At 47.8% G+C, this 26,647-nt stretch overlaps 1 protein-coding gene across 1 annotated transcript in view; it reads right to left on the minus strand.

The window, feature by feature from the left end:
• Nucleotides 1-26,647, minus strand: part of LOC149431157 (phospholipase B1, membrane-associated-like) — a 63,087-nt gene that overhangs the window by 18,483 nt on the left and 17,957 nt on the right. The window contains exons 8-11 of the mRNA XM_089665857.1: nucleotides 13,881-13,932; nucleotides 13,625-13,705; nucleotides 11,785-11,850; nucleotides 3,578-3,669 (exon numbers count right to left, since the gene is read on the minus strand). Coding sequence (XP_089521983.1) covers nucleotides 3,578-3,669; nucleotides 11,785-11,850; nucleotides 13,625-13,705; nucleotides 13,881-13,932 — 291 coding nt within the window. The remainder of the gene's footprint in view (nucleotides 1-3,577; nucleotides 3,670-11,784; nucleotides 11,851-13,624; nucleotides 13,706-13,880; nucleotides 13,933-26,647) is intronic.

The following is a 26,647-nucleotide window of genomic DNA, read 5'->3' on the forward strand; positions in this document are numbered from 1 at the left end:
GGATTAACTGCTCATTTGATCTAGGGGTGAGCACAAAACTCACACTCACCTGACCTGCTGATCCTCCAGAAAACTGCACTCCCCCACATTCCATTGGTGGACTGTTCTTTTCTATGGGGTGTGCATTGAGTGTTCAGCCCATTTACAAGACTGCTGGACCACAAGGGAGCAGGAGTCGAAGGGACCGGTCTTGTCTGGGGAGGATCGGTGGGTCAGGTGAAAATATCTCTGCTATCCTCTCCCCTAGAACAAAATGAACAGGTAACCCATGCCCCACTGCAGGGATTAAAAATTATTATGTTCCTGGAGTTCTGCTTTAAATAATAAGTTTGTCTTGTCATACACTTCAATGGTCAGGACAGATGGAGACACTAGGCAGATGGTCATGACCTGTAGAGGAATGCTGGTTGACAAACTGACAATGGTGGCAGCACAGTGGCTAAATGGTTAGCACTTCCGCCTGGCAGTACTAGGGGCGTTGGTTCGAATCCCAACCATGGCACCACCTGCCTGGAGTTTGCATGTTTTCCCTGTGCCTCTGTGGGTTTCCCCTGGGTACTCCGGTTTCCTCCCACAGCCAAAGACATGCTGGTAGGTTAATTGGATCCTGTCTAAATTGCCCTAATATGTGTATGTATGAATGTGAGTTAGGGACCTTAGATTGTACATCCCTTGAGGGTTGGGGACCTTAGATTGTACATCCCTTGAGGGTTGGGGACCTTAGATTGTACGCCCCTTGAGGGTTGGGGACCTTAGATAGTACGCCCCTTGAGGGTTGGGGACCTTAGATTGTACGCCCCTTGAGGGTTGGGGACCTTAGATTGTACGTCCCTTGAGGGTTGGGGACCTTAGATTGTACGCCCCTTGAGGGTTGGGGACCTTAGATTGTACGCCCCTTGAGGGTTAGGGACTGATGTGAATGTACAGCACTTCCTCTCAATCCTTCTCTAAATCATTTAGATGTTCATTGGCAAACTTCAGACGGTCCTGTACATGTGCCTTCTTGAGGAGGGGGACCATGTGGGTGTTGCGGGATTTCAATACATGGCGGTGTATTGTGTTACCAATGGTTGGTTTGGTGACTGTGGTCCCAACTGCCTCAAGATCTTTCACAAGCTCCTCCTGCGTAGTTCTTGGCTGATCCCTTACTTTTCTCATGATCATCCTTACTCCATGAGGTGAAATCCTGCATGGAGCTCCAGACTGAGGGTGATTGATGGTTATTTTGTATTTCTTCCATTTGCTAATAATCAGTACATTTGTCTCCTTCTCACCAAGCTTCTTGCTGATGGTCTCGTAGACCATTCCAGCCTTGTGCAGGTCTACAATCTGGTCCCTGATGTCCTTTAACAGCTCTTTGGTCTTGTTCATGGGGGTGAGTTTTGAATGGAAGACAGAGATTCTGTGGACTGGTATATTTTATACACATAATGAGTTGTCATTAGGAGCACCTTCTTAAATTGATAGGAATAATCTGTGTACCACAGGAGCACATAGCCAGTCTGTGGGAGCCAGAATTATTGTTGGTTGGTAGGGGATCAAATACTTATTTTACTCACTGAACTGCAACTCAATTTATAACATTTATAACATGTAACGTGTGTTTTCTGGATTTTGGTTGATATTCTGTCTCTATAATTTAAAATACACCTATGATAAAAATGATAGACCCTTCCTTTCTTTGTGAGTTGGCAAACTTACAAAATCTGCAGGGGATCAAATAATTATTTTCCCCACTGTGCATACAGTATGCTATAAATACTGAACACATAACTGGAAATTTAAAGGGTATGTAAAGCCCAAACTTTTTGGTGTTTTGGATAGGGTGGGCAAAAGCTAAAGATGCCATCATGTTATTTTTTTGCGAACTATATCCTTCTGTGGAGATTTCCATTATTTTCCTATCTCAGAGACAAAACAGGAAGTATGAAGAATCTCCCCAAAGTGAAAGGAATTCCCGGCTTAGTTGTCAATAATAATGATGAACTTGGGCTTGGTCCACACCCAAACGTAAGGTGTCATTGCTGAGCCAATCAGCTGTGGCTGGGACCTTCTCTGCCCTATGACTGCACATACACAATGGTGGGGGGAAGCTTGTGATATTATTTACCTAATGTGGACACAAGGCCCTCTTGGTCCAATGACGTTGACCTAACACGGCCATATTAGATCAATGTCATTCACCTAATATGGCCATATGGCCAATATCATTGATCCAATATGGCCATATGGCCAATGTCATTGATCCAATGTGGTTACATGGCCAATGTCACTGACCTAATATGGTGACATCAATCATGTCATAAGCACAACCAGCATTTGTGTGTGTGTAGCTTATGGAGTTGGGAATTTTCCAGCCAGAGCTAATTGGCTTGGCAATGACAACTTACTTCTAGGCCCAACCTAACCCAATCCAAGCCAAAGTCTTTATAAGTCACCAGAACGTTCCCATTAGAGGTTTCTCCTCCCCTCTTGCTCTCATGACAACTCTTCCAATTTCCAATTTCCCATCACTTTCAGAACCAATAACAATAGTCACCAAGACTGATGGTGGGCTGAAGCTCTCCATCCGGGGAAACAGACCAAAATAAAATTTGGCAGTGGTTCTAACCCCTCATTAGTTCATCTAAACTTAAAGCAGAACTTCATGCAAAACTTTTATTTCACCATGCAGTGGGGCTGTGCCCCCACTGTATGGATTAACTGCTCATTTCTTCTAGGGGTGAGCACAAAGCTCACACTCACCTGACCTGCTGATCATCCAGAAAACTGCATTCCCCCACATTCCATTGGTGGACTGTTCTTTTCTATGGTCTGTGCATTGAGCGTTCAGCCCATTTACAAATTTACAAGACTGCTGGACCACAAGGGAGCAGGAGTCAAAGGGACCGGTCTTTTCTGGGGAGGATCGGTGGGTCAGGTGAAAATATCTCTGCTATCCTCTCCCCTAGAACAAAATGAACAGGTAACCCATGCCCCACTGCAGGGATTAAAAATATTATGTTCCTGGAGTTCTGCTTTAAATAATAAGTTTGTCTTGACATACACTTCAATGGTCAGGACAGACGGAGACACTAGACAGATGGTCATGACCTGTAGAGGAATACTGGTTGACAAACTGACAATGGTGGCAGCACAGTGGCTAAATGTTTAGCACTTCCGCCTGGCAGTACTCGGGTCGCTGGTTCAAATCCCAACCATGGCACCACCTGCCTGGAGTTTGCATGTTCTCCCTGTCCCTCTGTGGGTTTCCCCTAGGTACTCCAGTTTCCTCCCACACGCCAAAGACATGCTGATAGGTGAATTGGCTCCTGTCTAAATTGCCCTAATATGTGTATGTATGAATGTAAGTTAGGGACCTTAGATTGTACACCCCTTGAGGGTTAGGGACCTTAGATCGTACGCCCCTTGAGGGTTAGGGACCTTAGATTGTACGCCCCTTGAGGGTTAGGGACCTTAGATTGTACGCCCCTTGAGGGTTAGGGACTGATGTGAATGTACAATATATATGTAAAAGCGCTGCTTAAATTGACTGCACTATATAAGTACCTGAAATAAATAAATGGTGGCATCTCACCTCTGCAGGATACATCCCAGACTGTTATCATTGATCTGACGCAGTTTGTGGATTTGTAGCAGCTGAACCACATTGACAATGGATCGCGGCAGCTGAAGAAAGAAGAATATCATGATGTAGAACAGACCCCATTCTCTGGACCACTGGGGATGGGAAAGACTGAATATGATAGACAAGCAAAGTCATATCTATAAGTATAGCACACCATGCAACTGCCATGGGGCCCGGAGCTGGCTGGTCCCACAGTCACCTATGATAGGAGCAATAGCTCTCAGCAGATCACTTTGGACAAAGTTAGAATATAGGGTCTTGGGACCTGTACATGACTGCTGTGAAAGCATTTACTAATTTGTATCTCTAGAGGAACTGGCTCTGATATTTGAGACAGGGAGGGGGCCCACTTAAAGTTTAAAGTTTATTCTGCCTTCTCTGGTTCCTCCATCCACCACCCTCCCTTCCCTTATCAACATGCTAATGACATTTTTAAATAAAACCTTCCTATTTTCATTGCTTACCTTATTTTAGACTCAGTAATGTCATCACTGGGTCCCTGTGCTTCTCTATACAATGCAGGCACATCCTGGCTGGTGCGAGGGGCTGTTAGGGTGCTTTACATAGTTTCCTAAAAATATCACAACACCCTGCTTAAGCATTCCTCCCAAAAGTTCTTAGTCCTGATGCAAGCAGTGAGAAGGTATTCAAATTACTTGTTGGGTGGATGTCAGTCTGGAGTAGTGGGCGTTCCTAGGCAGGCTGCCTTTGCATGCAGACCACTCTTGTTAACGCTCACATGGGATGTTGAGCCTCCATGATTGAAAGAACTGAAATCCAATGAATGACAGGGGTGGGCCAGGATGGTGAGGAAAGTGCTAGATGATGCGGGAGATCACCCAGCAAGGAAATGAGGTGGAGCTCTATTTTGCTGCAGCTTCGAATGCACATTATGAGAAGCTCACAGTGTGCAGTGAAATCAGAGTAAGCCATTTCAGTCCAGGAGAGGAGCTGCTACAACTGTACAAGACTGAAGTGAAGGGCGGAGGTTAGATTAAAAGTGTTACTAAACCCCGGACTCTGCATTCACTATATCTGGTCTCCCCAGACCCTGCATTCACTATATCCGGTCTCCCCGGACCCTGCATTCACTATATCTGGTCTCCCCGGACCCCGCATTCACTATATCTGGTCTCCCCGGACCCCGCATTCACTATATCTGGTCTCCCCGGACCCCGCATTCACTATATCTGGTCTCCCCGGACCCCACATTCACTATATCTGGTCTCCCCGGACCCGCATTTACTATATCTGGTCTCCCCGTACCCTGCATTCACTATATCTGGTCTCTCCGTACCCCGCATTCACTATATCCGCTCTCCCCGGACCCCGCATTCACTATATCTGGTCTCCCCGTACCCTGCATTCACTATATCCGCACTCCCCGGACCCCGCATTCACTATATCTGGTCTCCCCGGACCCTGCATTCACTATATCCGCTCTCCCCGGACTCCGCATTCACTATATCTGGTCTCCCCGGACCCTGCATTCACTATATCCGCTCTCCCCAGACCCCGCATTCACTATATCTGGTCTCCCCGGACCCTGCATTCACTATATCTGCTCTCCCCGGACCCTGCATTCACTATATCTGGTCTCCCTGGACCCCGCATTCACTATATCTGGTCTCCCCGGACACTGCATTCACTATATCTGCTCTCCCCGGACCCTGCATTCACTATATCTGGTCTCCTTGGACCCCGCATTCACTATATCTGGTCTCCCTGGACCCCGCATTCACTATATCTGGTCTCCCCGGACCCCGCATTCACTATATCTGGTCTCCCCGGACCTTGCATTCACTATATCCGCTCTCCCCGGACCCTGCATTCACTATATCCGCTCTCCCTGGACGCTGCATTCACTATATCCGCTCTCCCTGGACCCTGCATTCACTATATCTAGTCTCCCTGGACCCCGCATTCACTATATCTGGTCTCCCCCCGGACCCTGCATTCACTATATCCGCTATCCCCGGACTCCGCATTCACTTTATCTGGTCTCGCCGGACCCTGCATTCACTATATCCGCTCTCCCCAGACCCCGCATTCACTATATCTAGTCTCCCCGGACCCTGCATTCACTATATCCGGTCTCCCCGGGCCCTGCATTCACTATATCTGGTCTCCCCGGACCCCGCATTCACTATATCTGGTCTCCCCGGACCCCGCATTCACTATATCTGCTCTCCCCGGACCCCGCATTCACTATATCTGCTCTCCCCGGACCTTGCATTCACTATATCTGGTCTCCCCGGACCCTGCATTCACAATATCCGGTCACCTCGGACCCTGCATTCACTATATCTGCTCTCCCCGGACCCTGCATTCACTATATCCGCTCTCCCTGGACCTTGCATTCACTATATCCGCTCTCCCCGGACCCTGCATTCACTATATCCGCTCTCCCTGGACGCTGCATTCACTATATCCGCTCTCCCTGGACCCTGCATTCACTATATCTGGTCTCCCTGGACCCCGCATTCACTATATCTGCTCTCCCCGGACCCTGCATTCACTATATCCGCTCTCCCCGGACCCCGCATTCACTATATCCGCTCTCCCGGACCCTGCATTCACTATATCCGCTCTCCCCGGACGCTGCATTCACTATATCCGCTCTCCCCAGACCCTGCATTCACTATATCTGCTCTCCCTGGACCCTGCATTCACTATATCCAGTCTCCCAGGACCCTGCATTCACTATATCTGGTCTCCCCGGACCCTGCATTCACTATATACTCTCCCCACACCCTGCATTCACTATATCTGCTCTCCCCAGACCCTGCATTCACTATATCCGCTCTCTCTGGACCTTGCATTCATTATATTCGGTCTTTCCAGACCCTGCATTCACTATATCCGGTCTCCACGGACCCTGCATTCACTATATCTGCTCTCACAGGACCCTGCATTCACTATATCCGCTCTCCCCGGACCCTGCATTCACTATATCCGCTCTCCCGGACCCTGTATTCACTATATCCGGTCTCCCAGACCCTGCATTCACTATATCCGCTCTCCCCGGACCCTGCATTCACTATATCCGCTCTCCCCGGACCCTGCATTCACTATATCCGCTCTCCGGTCTCCCGGACCCTGCATTCACTATATCCGGTCTCCCCGGACCCCGCATTCACTATATCCGATCTCCCCGGACCTTGCATTCACTATATCTGGTCTTCCCGGACCCTGCATTCACTATATCTGCTCTGCCTGGACCCTGCATTCAATATATCCGGTCTCCCGGACCCTGCATTCACTATATCCGCTCTCCCTGGACCCTGCATTCACTATATCCGCTCTCCCCGGACCCTGCATTCACCATATCCGGTCTCCTCCCCTCATATATTTATATATGGATATCATATCCCCCTTATGTATTATACATGGAGATCATATCCCCCCTTATGTATTATACATGGAGATCATATCCCCCCTTATGTATTATACATGGTGATCATATCCCCCCCTTATGTATTATACATGGAGATCATATCCCCCCCTTATGTATTATACATGGAGATCATATCCCTCCTTATGTATTATACATGGAGATCATATCCCGCCCTTATGTATTATACATGGAGATCATATCCCCCTTATGTATTATACATGGAGATCATATCCCCCCTTATGTATTATACATGGTGATCATATCCCCCCCTTATGTATTATACATGGAGATCATATCCCTCTTATGTATTATACATGGAGATCATATCCCCCCTTATGTATTATACATGGTGATCATATCCCCCCCTTATGTATTATACATGGAGATCATATCCCCCCTTATGTATTATACATGGAGATCATATCCCCCCTTATGTATTATACATGGAGATCATATCCCCCCTTATGTATTATACATGGAGATCATATCCCCCCTTATGTATTATACATGGAGATCATATCCCCCCTTATGTATTATACATGGAGATCATATCCCCCCTTATGTTATATACATGGAGATCATATCCCCCCTCATGTATTATACATGGAGATCATATCCCCCCTTCTGTATTATACATGGTGATCATATCCCCCCTTATGTATTATACATGGAGATCATATCCCCCCTTATGTATTATACATGGAGATCTTATCCCCCCTTATGTATTATACATGGAGATCATATCCCCCCTTATGTATTATACATGGAGATCATATCCCCCCTTATGTATTATACATGGAGATCATACCCCCCTTATGTATTATACATGGAGATCATACCCCCCCCCTTATGTATTATACATGGAGATCATATCCCCCCTTATGTATTATACATGGAGATCATATCCCCCCTTATGTGTAATACATGGTGATCATATCCCCCCTTATGTATTATACATGGAGATCATATCCCCCCTAATGTATTATACATGGAGATCATATCCCCCCTTATGTATTATACATGGTGATCGTATCCCCCTTATGTATTATACATGGAGATCATATCCCCCCTTATGTATTATACATGGAGATCATATCCCCCCTTATGTATTATACATGGAGATCATATCGCCCCTTATGTATTATACATTAGGATCATACCCCCCCTTATGTATTATACATGGTGATCATATCCCCCCTTATGTATTATACATGGAGATCATATCCCCCCTTATGTATTATACATGGAGATCATATCCCCCCCTTATGTATTATACATAGAGATCACACCCCCTTATGTATTATAAATGGAGATCATATCCCCCCTTATGTATTATACATGGAGATCATATCCCCCCCTTATGTATTATAAATGGAGATCACATCCCCCTTATGTATTATACATGGAGATCATATCCCCCTTATGTATTATAAATGTAGATCATATCCCCCCTTATGTATTATACATGGAGATCATATCCCCCTTATGTATTATACATGGAGATCATATCCCCTCCTATGTATTATACATAGAGATCACATCCCCCCTTATGTATTATAAATGGAGATTATATCCCCCCTTATGTATTTATACATGGAGATCATATCCCCCCTTATGTATTATACATGGTGATCATATCCCCCTTATGTATTATACATGGAGATCATATCCCCCCTTATGTATTATACATGGAGATCATATCCCCCCTTATGTATTATACATGGTGATCATATCCCCCCTTATGTATTATACATGGAGATCATATCCCCCCTTATGTATTTATACATGGAGATCATATCCCCCCTTATGTATTATACATGGAGATCATATCCCCCCTTTGTATTATACATGGAGATCATATCCCCCCTTTGTATTATACATGGTGATCATATTCCCCCTTATGTATTATACATGGTGATCATATCCCCCCCTTATGTATTTATACATGGAGATCATATCCCCCTTATGTATTATACATGGAGATCATATCCCCCCTTTGTATTATACATGGAGATCATATCCCCCCTTATGTATTATACATGGAGATCATATCCCCCCTTATGTATTATACATGGAGATCATATCCCCCCTTATGTATTATACATAGAGATCACACCCCCCTTATGTATTATAAATGGAGATCATATCCCCCCTTATGTATTATTCATGGCGATCATATCCCACCTTATGTATTATAAATGGAGATCACATCCCCCTTATGTATTATACATGGAGATCATATCCCCCCCCTTATGTATTATAAATGGAGATCACATCCCCCTTATGTATTATACATGGAGATCATACCCCCCTTATGTATTATAAATGGAGATCACATCCCCCTTATGTATTATACATGGAGATCATATCCCCCCCTTATGTATTATACACGGAGATCATATCCCCCCTTGTATCATACATGGAGATCATATCCCCCTTATGTATTATACATAGAGATCACATCCCCCTTATGTATTATAAATGGAGATTATATCCCCCCTTATGTATTATACAAGGAGATCATATCCCCCTTATGTATTATACATGGAGATCATATTCCCCCTTATGTATTATACATGGAGATCATATCCCCCCTTATGTATTATACATGATGATCATATCCCCCCTTATGTAATATACATGGAGATCATATCCCCCCTTATGTATTATACATGGAGATCATATCCCCCCCCCCCTATGTATTATACATGGAGATCATATCCCCCTTATGTATTTATACATGGAGATCATATCCCCCCTTTTTGTATTATACATGGTGATCATATCCCCCTTATGTATTATACATGGAGATCATATCCCCCCTTTTTGTATTATACATGGAGATCATATCCCCCTTATGTATTATACATGGAGATCATATCCCCCTTATGTATTATACATGGAGATCATATCCCCCCTTTTTGTATTACACATGGAGATCATATCCCCCTTATGTATTATACATGGAGATCATATCCCCCCTTATGTATTATACATGGAGATCATATCCCCCCTTATGTATTATACATGGAGATCATATCCCCCCTTATGTATTATAAATGGAGATAACATCCCCCCTTATGTATTATACATGGAGATCATATCCCCCCTTATGTATTATACATAGAGATCACACCCCCCTTATGTATTATAAATGGAGATCATATCCCCCCTTATGTATTATACATGGCGATCATATCCCCCCTTATGTATTATAAATGGAGATCATATCCCCCCTTATGTATTATACATGGCGATCATATCCCCCCCTTATGTATTATACATGGAGATCATATCCCCCTTATGTATTATACATGGAGATCATATCCCCCCCTTATGTATTATAAATGGAGATCACATCCCCCTTATGTATTATAAATGGAGATCATATCCCCCCTCATGTATTATACATGGAGATCATATCCCCCCCTTATGTATTATAAATGGAGATCACATCCCCCTTATGTATTATACATGGAGATCATACCCCCCTTATGTATTATAAATGGAGATCACATCCCCCTTATGTATTATACATGGAGATAATATCCTCCCCTTATGTATTATACACGGAGATCATATCCCCCTTTGTATCATACATGGAGATCATTTCCCCCTTATGTATTATACATGGAGATCACATCCCCCTTTATGTATTATAAATGGAGATTATATCCCCCCTTATGTATTATACAAGGAGATCATATTCCCCCCTTATGTATTATACATGGAGATCATATCCCCCTTATGTATTATACATGGTGATCATATCCCCCCTTATGTATTATACATGGAGATCATATCCCCCCTTATGTATTATACATGGAGATCATATCCCCCCTTATGTATTATACATGGAGATCATATCCCCCCCTTATGTATTATACATGGTGATCATATCCCCCCCTTATGTATTATACATGGAGATCATATCCCCCCTTATGTATTATACATGGTGATCATATCCCCCCCTTATGTATTATACATGGAGATCATATCCCCCCTTATGTATTATACATGGAGATCATATCCCCCCTTATGTATTATACATGGAGATCATATCCCCCCTTATGTATTATACATGGAGATCATATCCCCCCTTATGTATTATACATGGAGATCATATCCCCCTTTATGTATTATACATGGAGATCATATCCCCCCTTATGTATTATACATGGAGATCATATCCCCCCTTATTTATTATGAATGGAGATCATATGCCCCCTTATGTATTATACATGGAGATCATATCCCCCCCTTATGTATTATACATGGAGATCATATCCCCCCTTATGTATTATACATGGAGATCATATCCCTCCTTAATCTCCTCTTCTCAGTAGAGAATAAATTCAGTTCCTCTAATCTTTCCTCATAGCTGAGCTCCTCCATGCCTCTTATCAGTTTGGTTGCCCTTCTCTGTACTTCCTCCAGTTCCCCAATGTTCTTTTTGTGAATTGGTGCCCAAAACTGAACTGCATATTCCAGATGAGGTCTTACTAATGATTTTTACCGGGAGGGGGCGGGGATGATATCCCTCTCTGGAGTCTATACTTCTCCTAATACTAGAGAGGATTTTGCCCACTTTAGAACCCACAGCTTGGCATTGCATGTCATTATTAAGCTTGTGATCTACCAGAACCCCCAGATCCTTCTCCACCATTGACCCCCCAGATCCTTGTTGTTGTAAATTGCTGCGCAAACTGCTGGCGCGATATAAATCCTGTATAAAGGTGATAATAATAATCTGATATACCTCCTGCTGCATCATATCCAGAGACTCGGCCACACTGCTGATAAAAGTGTTTACTGAGAAGAGCGTCTGTAAGACAAGAATACATGGCGTGGTGATCTTCTCTGTGATGATTGGTCAGTGTACAATCATTTATATAGTGAGTAAATAGTAGATGACATTTAACACATTGTATACCGGGACGATCTGGCATTTCTCTTACATGTAAAAATCATAGAAGCATAAAAAAGTGATGGCAGAAAAAGACCAAGTGGTCCATCCAGTCTTCGTGTTTTTTTTTTTTTGTGTGTTTTTTATTTATTTATTTTTTTTTGGGGGGGGGGGGTTTAAATGTTTTGTCTGAGTATAGATCTATGCTTGTCCCAAGCATGTTTGAAGCTATTTATTGTTGACTGGCTCACTGCCTCTGCTGGAAGTTTATTACAAGCATCAACTACTCTTTCAAAATCATAATTGTTTTGCTAGAGGATTATTTAGAACCCCCAAACATTAAATATACACTCACCAGCCACTTTATTAGAGACTCCTTGTTAGTGTCAAGGAAAATCTCCCCCACACCATGACACCACCAGCCTGAACCGTTGATACAAGGCAGGATGGATCCATGCTTTCATGTTGTTTACGACAAATTCTGACCCTACCATCTGAATGTTGCAGCTGAAATCCAGACTCATCAGATCAGGCAAAGGTTTTCCAATCTTCTATTGTCCAGTTTTGGTGAGCCTGTGCAAATTGTAACCTCCGTTTCCTGTTCTTAGCTGACAGGAGTGGCACCCGGAGTGGTCTTCTGTTGCTGTAGCCCATCTACTTCTTAGCTGACAGGAGTGGCACCCAGTGTGGTCTTCTGCAGCTGTAGCCCATCTGCTTCATCTGCTTCTTAGCTGACAAGAGTGGCACCCGGGGTGGTTTTCTGCTGCTGTAGCCCATCTGCTTCATCTTCTTCTTAGCTGACAGGAGTGGCACCTGATGTGGTCTTCTGCTGCTGTAGCCCATCTGCTTCATCTGCTTCTTAGCTGACAGGAGTGGCACTCGGTATGGTCTTTTGCTGCTGTAGCCCATCTGCTTCATCTGCTTCTTAGCTGACAGGAGTGGCACTCGGTGTGTCCTTCTGCTGCTGTAGCCCATCTACTTCATAGCTGACAGGAGTGGCATCCGGTGTGGTCTTTTGCTGTTGTAGGCCATCTGTTTCATCTGCTTCTTAGCTGACAGGAGTGGCACCCGGTGTGGTCTTCTACTGCTGTAGCCCATTAGCTTCATCTGCTTCTTAGCTGACAGGAGTGGAGTCCGGTGTGGTCTTCTGCTGTTGTAGGCCACCTGTTTAATCTGCTTCTTAGCTGACAGGAGTGACATCCGGTGTGGTCTTCTGCTGTTGTCGGCCATCTGCTTCATCTGCTTCTTAGCTGACAGGAGTAGCACACGGTGTGGTCTTCTGCTGCTGTAGCTCATCTGCTTCATGGTTGGACATGTTGTGCATTCACATGCAAAAAATCCGACAGGCTGAGGCTGGTTGTACTGAAGTCAATTGATGGATCGACCTTAGTACAACCAGCCCGCCCATAGATGGACTGAAGCTTGGTCGGTGAACCAGCCAAGATTCGATCCATCTATGACTGGCTTTATTCTCAGCAACCAATCAGAATCTATCTTTCAGTTGGTAGCAGTTGCAATACATCTGATCTAAAATTGAGTTGGTCAGTTTGAAATCTACAGGATGTAACATTATTGTACAATGTATCCCCAGACAGAATGTATCCAAGTATAAATCATCCAGGAGTGACATTAAAGTGGACCTGTCATCGAGAATTGTCATTGTAACATTGTAACTCATGACAACGCCACGCACCTTGTTTTTACAGTAGTCGCACAGATCATTGGCGCCAATAAATATGGTGATGACTTTCCAATCCTCTTCATAGTTTATCCCCTAAAGAGATAGGAAGACACTGAGAGCGGATCCAGCAGAGAAATACAATGCGGCAAATTAATCGTCACGAGAGTGTGGCCTATCGGTGTCACCTGGGGCGGAGCCACCAACAAGCCGCACTTCACATGATAACCCCCCCAGTATTGTCCATAGATTTATATACACAGACTATTACCGGGAGAGTTCTCAGGGTATCAATCAAATGTCTGGCCTGCTCCGGAAACATGCTGAAACGGAAGAAAATTCAGATTTTAAAGAAGTAGAAGGTGATATAAAATATTTACATAACTGATAAATTCCATCATGGAGCACGTCACCGTCACATCATCGTTCTCCAGATATAAGATATATTATACAGGAGTGACATCACCGCTCTCCAGATATATTATACAGGAGTGACATCACCGCTCTCCAGATATAAGATATATTATACAGGAGTGACATCATCGCTCTCCAGATATATTATACAGGAGTGACATCACCGCTCTCCAGATATAAGATATATTATACAGGAGTGACATCATCGCTCTCCAGATATAAGATATATTATACAGGAGTGACATCATCACTCTCCAGATATAAGATATATTATACAGGAGTGACATCACCGCTCTCCAGATATATTATACAGGAGTGACATCACCGCCCTCCAGATATAAGATATATTATACAGGAGTGACATCATCGCTAGAGATGAGCGAAGTATTCAAAAATTCGATTCGACTGATTCGGCGAATTCGTGGAAAAATTTCGATTCGAGTCGAATATATTCGCTGTGAATTTAACTTAAAAAAGGGTGTTTCTAGGCTTCAGAGAGACTTAATATTAGTGCTGAACACTGTACCTTTAATTTAAATGCCCTTGGAGTCTGCTGGGGAAGAGAAATAATACTGTCAGGCAGTATGACATGCAGATGAGTGCCGTCGATCTTAGAATCACCGCACACTTCACTCATTTGGCCAGTCACGGGGCCAAAACCAGAGTGTGGAGCCACAGTGTGGCGGTGGAGGCAGCAGCAATGGGAGGCCATACAGCACCCTATGACAAAAATGGAAACCACCAGCAGTGTGAGGAGACCTGAAAGTGGCACATGGCAGAGTGTGGCGATAGAGACAGCAGCAATGGGAGGCCGTACAGGGACCCATGACACACTCTGGACCTGGCAGCAGCATGAGGAGGCGGTACAGGGGCCCATGGCAGATTACGGGCCTGGCAGCAGCATGAGGAGTCGGTACGGGGGCCCATGGCAGATTACAGGCCTGGCAGCAGCAATGGGAGGCCGTACAGGGACCCATGACACAATCTGGACCTGGCAGCAGCATGGGGAGGCGGTACAGGGGCCCATGACAGATTACGGGCCTGGCAGCAGCATTTGGAGTCGGTACGGGGGCCCATGACACACTCTGGACCTGGCAGCAGCATGAGGAGGCGGTACAGGGGCGCATGACAGATTACGAGCCTGGCAGCAGCAACTTGGACAGGAGGACGTTCAGTTTCTGCACCGTCTGGTGCGTGCTCGCAAACTGTTGTCTCTTGGAAACGGATTCCAAGAAAGACTGCTGACGGAATCCGTGAAGAGGAGTAGCAGGAGAAGGAGCATCTGAACGAGCGGAATATGCCAACAAGCGACAACAGGGGCCCATGACAGATTACGGGCCTGGCAGCAGCATGAGGAGTCGGTACGGGGGCCCATGGCAGATTAGGGGCCTGGCAGCAGCTATGGGAGGCCCGTAATCTGCCAGCACCCTATGACAAAAAATGGAACCCACCAGCAGTGTGAGGAGACCTGAAAGTGGCACATGGCAGAGTGTGGCGATGGAGACAGCAGCAATGGGAGGCCGTACAGGGACCCATGACAGACTCTGGACCTGGCAGCAGCATGAGGAGGCGGTATAGGGGCCCATGGCAGATTAGGGGCCTGGCAGCAGCTATGGGAGGCCCGTAATCTGCCAGCACCCTATGACAAAAAATGGAATACACCAGCAGTGTGAGGAGACCTGAAAGTGGCACATGGCAGAGTGTGGCGATGGAGACAGCAGCAATGGGAGGCCGTACAGGGACCCATGATAGACTCTGGACTTGGCAGCAGCATGAGGAGGCGGTATAGGGGCCCATGGCAGATTAGGGGCCTGGCAGCAGCTATGGGAGGCCCGTAATCTGCCAGCACCCTATGACAAAAAATGGAACACACCAGCAGTGTGAGGAGACCTGAAAGTGGCACATGTTTGGGGCATGATTCATGGCGGATTTAGTCAGTTGTGTCAGGAACTGGTGGTTTGAAATCCAGACTAATCCACGCCTGATTCATTTTCACAAACGTCAGTCTCTCCACACTTTGGGTGGACAGTCGTGTCCTCCGCGGAGTTGCAATACCTCCTGCCGCACTAAACACGCGCTCCGATGCCACGCTACTGGCCGGGCATGACAGCCTTTCAAGGGCAAATTCAGCTAGTTGGGGCCAAAGGTCAAGTTTCGTTGCCCAGTAGTCAAGGGGATTGTCTACCTCGGTTGGCAGGGTGCTGTCCAAGTAGGCCTAAGCCTGTTGTTTGAGGTCCTGCTCCAGGTCCACCTGATGCTGCTGCTGCTGCTGCTGCTGCTGCTGCGGCTGGTTAGTAGTTTCCTCACTGCGCTGGTGAAGAAAGCTACTCATCATCGACTGCAGACTGAGGCAGCCGCTGCTGGTGGAGCTGCCACTGCTCCTACCACCCCACCCCTCCCCTGCTGCCATGGCAGCGGAACGCGAGCGCACAGGGCCCACAGTGTCTGAGGATGGACGTTGGCGCAGACAGGCAGAGACCAGCTGACTACATAGGTGGTTTTTATAGTACGTTATTTTGGCCTCCCTCTCAGCAGGTGTGAAAAAGGCCACCATTTTTGAACGGTAGCGAGGGTCCAAAAAGGTGGACAGCCAAAAGTCATCCCTCTGTCTGATGGTTATTATTCGGCTGTCGCTACGCAAGCAAGCGAGCATGCTATGGGCCATTTGTGCCAAGGAATGCGAGGGACTCCCTGCCTCCATCTCCACAGCATACTGCCACGGTGCGTCTGGGTCCTCTGTCTCCTCCTCCTCCTCCTCTACCAGATGCTCCTGCTCCTCCACTCCTGTCCGCTGAGTGGAAAAACCACCCATTTCACTCAATAATTCCTGAGCACCAATGTCCTCCTCTACCTCCTCCTCTTCTTCCTGTCCTGCCCCCACAGGGGTCATGTGGCGTTGAGATCTGTGCGCCACGTCTACCGCACCCTGACCAGCCATTGTTAACAGCATTTGTTCCAGGACGTGCAACAGAGGAATGACGTCGTTCATCCCATAGTCCTGGCGACTCACGAATAGCGTGGCCTCCTCAAAGGGCCTGAGCAAGCGCAGGTGTCACGCATGAGCTGCCAATGGCTGACATCTAAGCTACACAGGGAGTACCTTTATCCGCTTTTAACATCAGGAAATCGGTGATGGCCTTTCGCTGTTCGTAAAGGCGGTCTAACATGTGTAGGGTTGAATTCCACCTTGTTGCAACGTCACAGCATGAGGAGTCGGTACGGGGGCCCATGGCAGATTACGTGCCTGGCAGCAGCAATGGGAGGCCCGTAATCTGCCAGCACCCTATGTCAAAAAATTCAACACACCAGCAGTGTGAGGAGACCTGAAAGTGGCACATGGCAGAGTGTGGCTATGGAGACAGCAGCAATGGGAGGCCGTACAGGGACCCATGACACACTCTGGACTTGGCAGCAGCATGAGGAGGCGGTATAGGGGCCCATGGCAGATTAGGGGCCTAAAAGCAGCAATGGGAGGCCCGTAATCTGCCAGCACCCTATGTCAAAAAATTCTACACACCAGCAGTGTGAGGAGACCTGAAAGTGGCACATGGCAGAGTGTGGCGATGGAGACAGCAGCAATGGGAGGCCGTACAGGGACCCATGAGAGACTCTGGACCTGGCAGCAGCATGAGGAGGCGGTATATAGGGGCCTATGGCAGATTAGGGGCCTGGCAGCAGCTATGGGAGGCCCGTAATCTGCCAGCACCCTATGTCAAAAAATTCAACACACCAGCAGTGTGTGAGGAGACCTGAAAGTGGCACATGGCAGAGTGTGGCGATGGAGACAGCAGCAATGGGAGGCCGTACAGGGACCCATGAGAGACTCTGGACCTGGCAGCAGCATGAGGAGGCGGTATATAGGGGCCTATGGCAGATTAGGGGCCTGGCAGCAGCTATAGGAGGCCCGTAATCTGCCAGCACCCTATGTCAAAAAATTCTACACACCAGCAGTGTGAGGAGACCTGAAAGTGGCACATTTCAGAGTGTGGCGATGGAGACAGCAGCAATGGGAGGCCGTACAGGGACCCATGAGAGACTCTGGACCTGGCAGCAGCATGAGGAGGCGGTATATAGGGGCCTATGGCAGATTAGGGGCCTGGCAGCAGCTATAGGAGGCCCATAATCTGCCAGCACCCTATGTCAAAAAATTCAACTCACCAGCAGTGTGAGGAGACCTGAAAGTGGCACATGGCATGAGACACTGTGGACCTGGCAGCAGCATGAGGAGGCGGTATATAGGGGCCCATGGCAGATTAGGGGCCTGGCAGCAGCTATGGGAGGCCCGTAATCTGCCAGCACCCTATGTCAAAAAATTCAACACACCAGCAGTGTGTGAGGAGACCTGAAAGTGGCACATGGCAGAGTGTGGCGATGGAGACAGCAGCAATGGGAGGCCGTACAGGGACCCATGAGAGACTCTGGACCTGGCAGCAGCATGAGGAGGCGGTATATAGGGGCCTATGGCAGATTAGGGGCCTGGCAGCAGCTATAGGAGGCCCATAATCTGCCAGCACCCTATGTCAAAAAATTCAACACACCAGCAGTGTGAGGAGACCTGAAAGTGGCACATGGCATGAGACACTGTGGACCTGGCAGCAGCATGAGGAGGCGGTATATAGGGGCCCATGGCAGATTAGGGGCCTGGCAGCAGCTATGGGAGGCCCGTAATCTGCCAGCACCCTATGTCAAAAAATTCAACACACCAGCAGTGTGAGGAGACCTGAAAGTGGCACATGGCAGAGTGTGGCGATGGAGACAGCAGCAATGGGAGGCCGTACAGGGACCCATGAGAGACTCTGGACCTGGCAGCAGCATGAGGAGGCGGTATATAGGGGCCTATGGCAGATTAGGGGCCTGGCAGCAGCTATAGGAGGCCCGTAATCTGCCAGCACCCTATGTCAAAAAATTCTACACACCAGCAGTGTGAGGAGACCTGAAAGTGGCACATGGCAGAGTGTGGCGATGGAGACAGCAGCAATGGGAGGCCGTACAGGGACCCATGAGAGACTCTGGACCTGGCAGCAGCATGAGGAGGCGGTATATAGGGGCCTATGGCAGATTAGGGGCCTGGCAGCAGCTATAGGAGGCCCGTAATCTGCCAGCACCCTATGTCAAAAAATTCAACACACCAGCAGTGTGAGGAGACCTGAAAGTGGCACATGGCATGAGACACTGTGGACCTGGCAGCAGCATGAGGAGGCGGTATATAGGGGCCCATGGCAGATTAGGGGCCTGGCAGCAGCTATGGGAGGCCCGTAATCTGCCAGCACCCTATGTCAAAAAATTCTACACACCAGCAGTGTGTGAGGAGACCTCAAAGTGGCACATGTTTGAGGCATGATTCATGGCGGATTTAGTCAGTTGTGTCAGGAACTGGTGGTTTGAAATCCAGACTAATCCACGCCTGATTCATTTTCACAAACGTGAGTCTCTCCACACTTTGGGTGGACAGTCGTGTCCTCCGCGGAGTTACAATACCTCCTGCCGCACTAAACACGCGCTCCGATGCCACGCTACTGGCCGGGCATGACAGCCTTTCAAGGGCAAATTCAGCTAGTTGGGGCCAAAGGTCAAGTTTCGTTGCCCAGTAGTCAAGGGGATTGTCTACCTCGGTTGGCAGGGTGCTGTCCAAGTAGGCCCAAGCCTGTTGTTTGAGGTCCTGCTCCAGGTCCACCTGATGCTGCTGCTGCTGCTGCGGCTGGTTAGTAGTTTCCTCACTGCGCTGGTGAAGAAAGCTACTCATCATCGACTGCAGACTGAGGCAGCCGCTGCTGGTGGAGCTGCCACTGCTCCTACCACCCCACCCCTCCCCTGCTGCCATGGCAGCGGAACGCGAGCGCACAGGGCCCACAGTGTCTGAGGATGGACGTTGGCGCACAAAGGCAGAGACCAACTGACTACATAGGTGGTTTTTATAGTACGTTATTTTGGCCTCCCTCTCAGCAGGTGTGAAAAAGGCCACCATTTTGGAACGGTAGCGAGGGTCCAACAAGGTGGACAGCCAAAAGTCATCCCTCTGTCTGATGGTTATTATTCGGCTGTCGCTACGCAAGCAAGCGAGCATGCTATGGGCCATTTGTGCCAAGGAATGCGAGGGACTCCCTGCCTCCATCTCCACAGCATACTGCCACGGTGCGTCTGGGTCCTCTGTCTCCTCCTCCTCCTCCTCTACCAGATGCTCCTGCTCCTCCACTTCTGTCCGCTGAGTGGAAAAACCACCCATTTCACTCAATAATTCCTGAGCACAAATGTCCTCCTCTACCTCCTCCTCTTCTTCCTGTCCTGCCCCCACAGGGGTCATGTGGCGTTGAGATCTGTGCGCCACGTCTACCGCAGCCTGACCAGCCATTGTTAACAGCATTTGTTCAAGGACGTGCAACAGAGGAATGACGTCGTTCATCCCATAGTCCTGCCGACTCACGAATAGCGTGGCCTCCTCAAAGGGCCTGAGCAAGCGGCAGGTGTCACGCATGAGCTGCCAATGGCTGACATCGAAGTTACACAGGGGAGTACCTTTATCCGCTTGTAACATCAGGAAATCGGTGATGGCCTTTCGCTGTTCGTAAAGGCGGTCTAACATGTGTAGGGTTGAATTCCACCTTGTTGCAACGTCGCAGATCAGGCGATGCTGTGGAATTCCGTTCTGCCGCTGCAGCTCAAGGAGGGTGTGCTTTGCGGTGTAGGAATGGCTGAAATGCATGCAAAGTTTACGTGACATTTTAAGGATGTCTTGCAGTGGGATGGTGGATTTTAAGAACCGCTTGACAACCAGATTGAACACGTGAGCCATGCATGGCGCATGGCACAACCTTCCTTGACGCAGAGCAGACACCATGTTCTTTCCGTTGTCGGTCAACATGGTTCCGATTTTCAGTTTGCGCGGAGACAGCCATCTGTCGATTTCTCTGTTCATTACACTCAGAAGTTCCTCCCCTGTGTGACTACGTTCGCCAAGGCATACCAGGTGCAGAACAGCGTGACACCGTTGCGCCCTGCACATGTGATATGCCGGTCGGGTAATGGGACTTGGCACGGGGGTGGCGGCTGAGGACACGGCGGAAGAAGAGGTGGTAGAGGCGGACATCTTTGCCGGACCAAGGACGTGCACACGTGGAGGCAAAAGCGGCGTGACCTGTCCAAGTTGCTGGTGCGGCTGTGACGGCACCACGTTCACCCAGTGGGCCGTAAATGACATGTACTGTCCCTGACCATAGTTACAGCTCCACACGTCGGCGCTGCCGTGCACTTTGGCAGAGACCGACATGCTCAAAGACTGGCCCACCATGTCTTCTACATGTGAATGCAGGGCTGGCACTGCCTTTTTGGCGAAGAAATGACGGCTTGGCACTCTCCACCGCGGCGCGGCACAAGCCATCATTTCTCTGAAAGGTGCTGAGTCCACCACTTGGAAAGGGAGGGACTGCAGCACCAGCAACTTGGACAGGAGGACGTTCAGCTTTTGCACCGTCGGGTGCGTGCTCGCAAACTGTTGTCTCTTGGAAACGGATTCCAAGAAAGACTGCTGACGGAATCCGTGAAGAGGAGTAGCAGGAGAAGGAGCATCTGAACGAGCGGAAGATGCCAACGAGCGACAACTCCCCTCAGCAGAGGTGTTGGAGCCTTGACTGGCTGATGGAGGGCGATTGACGTCGGGTGACGGAGCAAGTAACGGAGCGGGTGATGGAGCGGGGGCTGGGGCGGGCAGAACCGCCGTATCTTTATCACGGTTTTCCCAGGCCACCAAATGGCAACGCTGCATATGCTGCCGCAACGCTGTAGTCCCAACATGGGCCCCCTGGCCACGCTTGACTTTCTGGCCACATAGTCGACATACGGCTACGTTTACTTCCTCGGGCGGCTTGACGAAAAATTGCCACACCGCCGAGTAGGAAACTTTGCCCCCGATACTCCTCACTGGCTGACTGCTGCTTCCTCCGTGCACACCGGCACCACTACTGGCCGTGGTGGTAGGCTGCAGTGGAGCTGGTGCTCTACTCCGTGGCCGTTTGGCTCCACTGACACTGCTGCGACCCTGCTGCTGTCTCCTGGGCAACCCACCGACTGTTTTGCTCGCTGCCAAGCTGCCACCCTCTTCTCCTGATAATGCGGAAGAAATTGCCTGATGACGACGAGGCTGCCAAGTGCGATCAACCTCCTCATCATCAAGTAGGGTCTCCGCCTCACTACTAGCCCCCTCGGCTGCGTCTGGGTCAGGAGACAGACCTGTCTCTAGACCGGCTACCGAGCCACTCTCCTCGCCACTACTTCTTCGCCTGGCTGCTGAAAAGGCGGATGTCTCCCCCCGTTCCTGACCGCCCTCTGTTAGCTCTTCCTCACTGTACAGTGGGGCTGAGCCCACAGCATGCGATACTTCGCTTGGTGAGGGAACACCAAAGGACAGGGGCAGGTAGAGGACACGTGATTTCAGTGGGCTTGGTCCCGGGCCATGCCAACTAACGGTTGTGTCTGACGTACCCACCGACCGTTGGCTGTAGGTGTCAGAGGTGACCTGGGAAGAGGAAGACGACCGAGCCAACCAATCGACGACGGCAGGGTTGTCGGTGGAGACACGACCGCTGGATGACACCGGGAGCACTGGCCTCTGGCTGCGAATAGTGCTGCCTCGACCCCTTCCTCTGCTGCCACGTCTGCTCGCTCCTAAAACATTGCCTCCTCTGCCACTCCTCTGCATGTTGTCTGACATACTCTTTAATTAAACGATTATGTGTCCCTGAGTAACAATTCTGTGTCCCTGAGTAACAATTCTGTGTCTGTGCAAGTAACAATTCTGTGGCCCTAAGTAACAGTTCTGTGGCCCTCAGTAACAATTCTGTGTCCCTGATTAACATTTCTGTGGCCCCAAGTAACAGTTCTGTGGCCCTCAGTAACAATTCTGTGTCTGTGCGAGTAACAATTCTGTGTCTGTGCGAGAAACAATTCTGTGGCCCTAAGTAACAGTTCTGTGGCCCTCAGTAACAGTTCTGTTTCCCTGAGTAACAATTCTGTGTCTGTGCGAGTAACAATTCTGTGTCTGTGCGAGTAACAATTCTGTGGCCCTAAGTAACAGTTCTGTGGCCCTCAGTAACAGTTCTGTGGCCCTGAGTAACAATTCTGTGTCTGTGCAAGTAACAATTCTGTGTCTGTGCGAGTAACAATTCTGTCTGTGCGAGTAACAATTCTGTGGCCCTAAGTAACGGTTCTGTGGCCCTCAGTAACAGTTCTGTGTCCCTGTGTAACAATTCTGTGTCTGTGCGAGTAACAATTCTGTGGCCCTAAGTAACAGTTCTGTGGCCCTCAGTAACAATTCTGTGTCCCTGATTAACGTTTCTGTGGCCCCAAGTAACAGTTCTGTGGCCCTCAGTAACAATTCTGTGTCTGTGCGAGTAACAATTCTGTGTCTGTGCGAGTAACAATTCTGTGGCCCTAAGTAACGGTTCTGTGGCCCTCAGTAACAGTTCTGTGTCCCTGTGTAACAATTCTGTGTCTGTGCGAGTAACAATTCTGTGGCCCTAAGTAACAGTTCTGTGGTCCTCAGTAACAATTCTGTGTCTGTGCGAGTAACAATTCTGTGGCCCTAAGTAACAGTTCTGTGGCCCTCAGTAACAATTCTGTGTCTGTCCCTGAGTAACAATTCTGTGGCCCTAACTAAAGTTTCTGTGGCCCTAAGTAACAATTCTCTGGCACTCAGTAACAATTCTGTCTGTCCCTGAGTAACAATTCTGTGGCCCTAATAACGTTTCTGTGGCCCTAAGTAACAATTATCTGGCACTCAGTAACAATTCTGTCTGTCCCTGAGTAACAATTCTCTGGCACTCAGTAACAATTCTGTCTGTCCCTGAGTAAAAATTCTGTGGCCCTAAGTAAAGTTTCTGTGGCCCTGAGTAACAATTCTCTGGCACTCCGTAACAATTCTGTCTGTCCCTGAGTAACAATTCTCTGGCACTCAGTAACAATTCTGTCTGTCCCTGAGTAAAAATTCTGTGGCCCTAATTAAAGTTTCTGTGGCCCTAAGTAACAATTCTCTGGCACTCAGTAACAATTCTGTCTGTCCCTGAGTAACAATTCTCTGGCACTCAGTAACAATTCTGTCTGTCCCTGAGTAAAAATTCTGTGGCCCTGAGTAACAATTCTCTGGCACTCCGTAACAATTCTGTCTGTCCCTGAGTATGAATTCTGTGGCCCTAACTAGCGTTTCTTTGTCCCTAAGTAACAGTTCTGTGGCCCTGAGTAACAATTCTGTGTCTGTGCGAGTAACAATTCTGTGGCCCTAAGTAACAGTTCTGTGGCCCTCAGTAACAGTTCTGTGTCTGTGCGAGTAACAATTCTGTGTCTGTGCGAGTAACAATTCTGTGGCCCTAAGTAACAGTTCTGTGGCCTTCAGTAACAATTCTGTGTCTGTGCGAGTAACAATTCTGTGTCTGTGCGAGTAACAATTCTGTGGCCCTAAGTAAAGTTTCTGTGGCCCTAAGTAACAATTCTCTGGCACTCAGTAACAATTCTGTCTGTCCCTGAGTAACAATTCTCTGGCACTCAGTAACAATTCTGTCTGTCCCTGAGTAAAAATTCTGTGGCCCTAAGTAAAGTTTCTGGGGCCCTGAGTAACAATTCTCTGGCACTCAGTAACAATTCTGTCTGTCCCTGAGTAACAATTCTCTGGCACTCCGTAACAATTCTGTCTGTCCCTGAGTAACAATTCTCTGGCACTCAGTAACAATTCTGTCTGTCCCTGAGTAAAAATTCTGTGGCCCTAAGTAAAGTTTCTGTGGCCCTGAGTAACAATTCTCTGGCACTCCGTAACAATTCTGTCTGTCCCTGAGTATGAATTCCGTGGCCCTAACTAGCGTTTCTTTGTCCCTAAGTAACAGTTCTGTGGCCCTGAGTAACAATTCTGTGTCTGTGCGAGTAACAATTCTGTGGCCCTAAGTAACAGTTCTGTGGCCCTCAGTAACAGTTCTGTGTCTGTGCGAGTAACAATTCTGTGTCTGTGCGAGTAACAATTCTGTGGCCCTAAGTAAAGTTTCTGTGGCCCTCAGTAACAGTTCTGTGTCTGTGCGAGTAACAATTCTGTGTCTGTGCGAGTAACAATTCTGTGGCCCTAAGTAAAGTTTCTGTGGCCCTAAGTAACAATTCTCTGGCACTCCGTAACAATTCTGTCTGTCCCTGAGTAACAATTCTCTGGCACTCAGTAACAATTCTGTCTGTCCCTGAGTAAAAATTCTGTGGCCCTAAGTAAAGTTTCTGTGGCCCTGAGTAACAATTCTCTGGCACTCCGTAACAATTCTGTCTGTCCCTGAGTAACAATTCTCTGGCACTCAGTAACAATTCTGTCTGTCCCTGAGTAAAAATTCTGTGGCCCTAAGTAAAGTTTCTGTGGCCCAGAGTAACAATTCTCTGGCACTCCGTAACAATTCTGTCTGTCCCTGAGTATGAATTCTGTGGCCCTAACTAGCGTTTCTTTGTCCCTAAGTAACAGTTCTGTGGCCCTGAGTAACAATTCTGTGTCTGTGCGAGTAACAATTCTGTGGCCCTAAGTAACAGTTCTGTGGCCCTCAGTAACAGTTCTGTGTCTGTGCGAGTAACAATTCTGTGTCTGTGCGAGTAACAATTCTGTGGCCCTAAGTAACAGTTCTGTGGCCTTCAGTAACAATTCTGTGTCTGTGCGAGTAACAATTCTGTGTCTGTGCGAGTAACAATTCTGTGGCCCTAAGTAAAGTTTCTGTGGCCCTAAGTAACAATTCTCTGGCACTCAGTAACAATTCTGTCTGTCCCTGAGTAACAATTCTCTGGCACTCAGTAACAATTCTGTCTGTCCCTGAGTAAAAATTCTGTGGCCCTAAGTAAAGTTTCTGGGGCCCTGAGTAACAATTCTCTGGCACTCAGTAACAATTCTGTCTGTCCCTGAGTAAAAATTCTGTGGCCCTAATAACGTTTCTGTGGCCCTAAGTAACAATTCTCTGGCACTGAGTAACAATTCTGTCTGTCCCTGATTATGAATTCTGTGGCCCTAACTAGCGTTTCTTTGTCCCTAAATAACGATTCTGTGGCCCTCATTAACAAGTCTGTGTCCCTGAGTAATGGTTCTCTGTCCCTAAGTAACATTTCTCTGTCCCCAAGTATCGTTTCTGTGGCCCTAACTCTGTCCCTGTCCCTAGTACAGAGCGGTCTGCCTCTGTTCAATAACTGCAGGCAAATGAAGAATTCCAAAATGGCCGCTATTTATAGCTCGACCATTACACAGTGCTGGCTGGCTGGCTGCTGATTGGCTGATGCGATCACATGTAGTTGAGGAATGCATTATGGGTCAGCGCGCCTTGTCTGCGCGCCTTCCCAGACGTCCCCGCTCCGTCGCCGCACATGTCAGCCGCCATTTTCTGAAAAATTTCGATTCGCGCGTCCGAATTAGGCTATTTTTCGGATTCGGCACGAATCAAAATTTTTCCGATATTCGACTCGAATTCCACTTCGGATACTTCGATTCGCTCATCTCTAATCATCGCTCTCCAGATATAAGATATATTATACAGGAGTGACATCACCCCTCTCCAGATATATTATACAGGAGTGACATCACCGCTCTCCAGATATAAGATATATTATACAGGAGTGACATCACCGCTCTCCAGA

Source organism: Staurois parvus, unplaced genomic scaffold (genome assembly GCF_062004578.1).
Source record: "Staurois parvus isolate SC_StPar_1 unplaced genomic scaffold, SC_StPar_1.0 ptg002372l, whole genome shotgun sequence".
In the NCBI taxonomy this organism is placed as follows: domain Eukaryota; kingdom Metazoa; phylum Chordata; class Amphibia; order Anura; family Ranidae; genus Staurois; species Staurois parvus.